The sequence below is a fragment of the Sinocyclocheilus anshuiensis genome, unplaced genomic scaffold, assembly GCF_001515605.1.
Source record: "Sinocyclocheilus anshuiensis isolate Anshui unplaced genomic scaffold, SAMN03320099.WGS_v1.1 scaffold552, whole genome shotgun sequence".
NCBI classification, from domain to species: Eukaryota; Metazoa; Chordata; class Actinopteri; order Cypriniformes; family Cyprinidae; genus Sinocyclocheilus; species Sinocyclocheilus anshuiensis.
Window position 1 is genome coordinate 1585681 of NW_015554362.1, and position 2034 is coordinate 1587714.

Here is a 2034-nt window from a genome sequence, read left to right on the forward strand (position 1 = left end):
ATACATATTTTTTGTTGTTCATAGATTTTTGCTGATTTAGTTCTTGAACATTTTAAATCTTTTTTATCACAACAATTTGTTTGGTTGAAGGCATAATTTTTTTTCAGATATGATTTTTAATTGCAAACTGCAAATATATAAATGTTGAAATTTACACTACTGTTTAGAAGTTAATGGTCATGGTGCTTTTTTTAAAGAAATAAATTATAGTATTAAATTATAATAATATTTAGCAAGGATGCACTGAAGTAGTCAAATGTGACATTTATAATGTTACAAAAGATTTATATTTCAAATAAATGGTGTTCTTTTGAACTTTTTATAAGAATCCTAAAAAAATTTTTTTTTATCAGTTTTCAAAAATTTCTCCAGCAACGAATCAGCATATCAGAATGATTTCTGAAGGATCATGTGGCACTGAAGACTGGAGTAATGATGCTGAAAATTCAGCTTTACATCACAGGAATAAATTACATTTTAAAATATATTCAAATAGAAAACAGTTATTTTAAATTGTAATACTATTTCACAAAATTAAAAAAGGTAATGTACATTGAATATCCTCAAAAACCTAAAAAATATTGGCTTCTGAATCTGTCATTTCAGCGATGGAGTTCCATGAGAATCTACACGACATGGGGGTGAAGGAGGGACTGAAGGGAAGAAAGCTCCACAAATCCGTAGAGAGCTTCACCTGGAACATCACGATTCTGAAGGTGATCACAGCTGAGACTTTGAACGGCCGTTTAACACCTGTGAAAAATTCTGGTCCCATTGGAGATTTGCATACGTTTTACCATAAGAAGATTTTAACATTCAGATGTGCTCGTGATTTAAGATGCTGTGATGTATCACAGTTAACAATCTTGAATTTATGATGAATATTAACAATTTCTCGACCAGTGTGGCAGTTTTGGGACACTGACTGTTTAATTTGGGGGTTGCACAGCCTCTTGTGGAATAAAAAGCAAATAGCCTGTAATAGAATTCAGAACAGCACCGATAACTAGATTTGCATTTCCTGAAGGAAATACCTCAGTGCTTACACAAGGCAACCAAAGAGAAGTGTGAAAGGTTGAGTATGTTTAGGTGTTAGACGTTTGGTTCAGCATAAATGAAATCCTGCAGCATAAAGACGTCTATTGATTATTAAATAGATACAAGAAGAGAATCACTATTTAGTATGCAAATACATGCAAGGAAGACGACCAATCACAATTACTGGAAATGCAAATATTCATTCATTATATTCAATTCATCAAAGCAAATGTTCATCATTATACCCGGATCTTAGATTTTGGTTATGGCCACAATCATTAACAGAACTTAGAAGCACCCTTTACATAATTTGGTGTTCCCGGTAAAAATGACAGGCCTTTTAAAAATTGCTTGTAAATGCTATATTTATCACCAAATCTTGGATTCAATCTTTTTGTCAACTTGTTTTCTTTCAGTTAGCACAGGTTTTGTATTTCTTTTTTGAACTGATTGATTGTAGGCCTCACTGAGTTGAGCTTATAAACCTCAGTTTTTGAGTGAAAAAGCATTTGTGCTTACTCAAAAACCAATATACATTATATATATATATATACACACACAATGGCATGCGAAAGTTTGTGAACCCCTTACAGAATCTGTGAATAATTTTAACAAAATAAGAGAGATCATACAAAATGCATGTTATTTTTTTTTATTTAGTACTGTCCTGAGTAAGATATTTTACATAAAAGATGTTTACATTTAGTCCACAAGAAAAAAAATAGCTGAAATTATTAAAATAACCCCATTCAAAAGTTTGGGAATACTGTGTGTGGTTTCCAGGATGATCCACGACTGTTTTTTTTTTTTGTTATGTGTTCATGAGTCCCTTGTTTGTTCTGAACAGTTAAACTGAGCACTGTTCTTCAGAAAAATCCTCCATGTCCTGCAGATTCTTCAGTTTTCCAGCATCTTTTGCATATTTGAACCCTTTCCAGCAGTGACTGTATGATTTTGATATCCATCTATTCAGATTGAGGACAATTGAGGGACTCA

General features: G+C 32.2%; 1 protein-coding gene across 4 annotated transcripts in view; it reads left to right on the forward strand.

Moving 5' to 3' along the window:
- The window catches only part of plcl2 (phospholipase C like 2), a 68738-nt gene that overhangs the window by 48125 nt on the left and 18579 nt on the right, over positions 1-2034 (forward strand). For all 4 annotated transcript variants that reach the window (XR_001632200.1, XR_001632199.1, XR_001632201.1 and 1 more), the window contains exon 5: positions 607-716. Coding sequence is in view for 1 of the 4 variants with exons in the window: in XM_016464378.1 (XP_016319864.1) it covers positions 607-716 (110 nt within the window). In the remaining 3 variants the exon portion in view is untranslated. The remainder of the gene's footprint in view (positions 1-606; positions 717-2034) is intronic.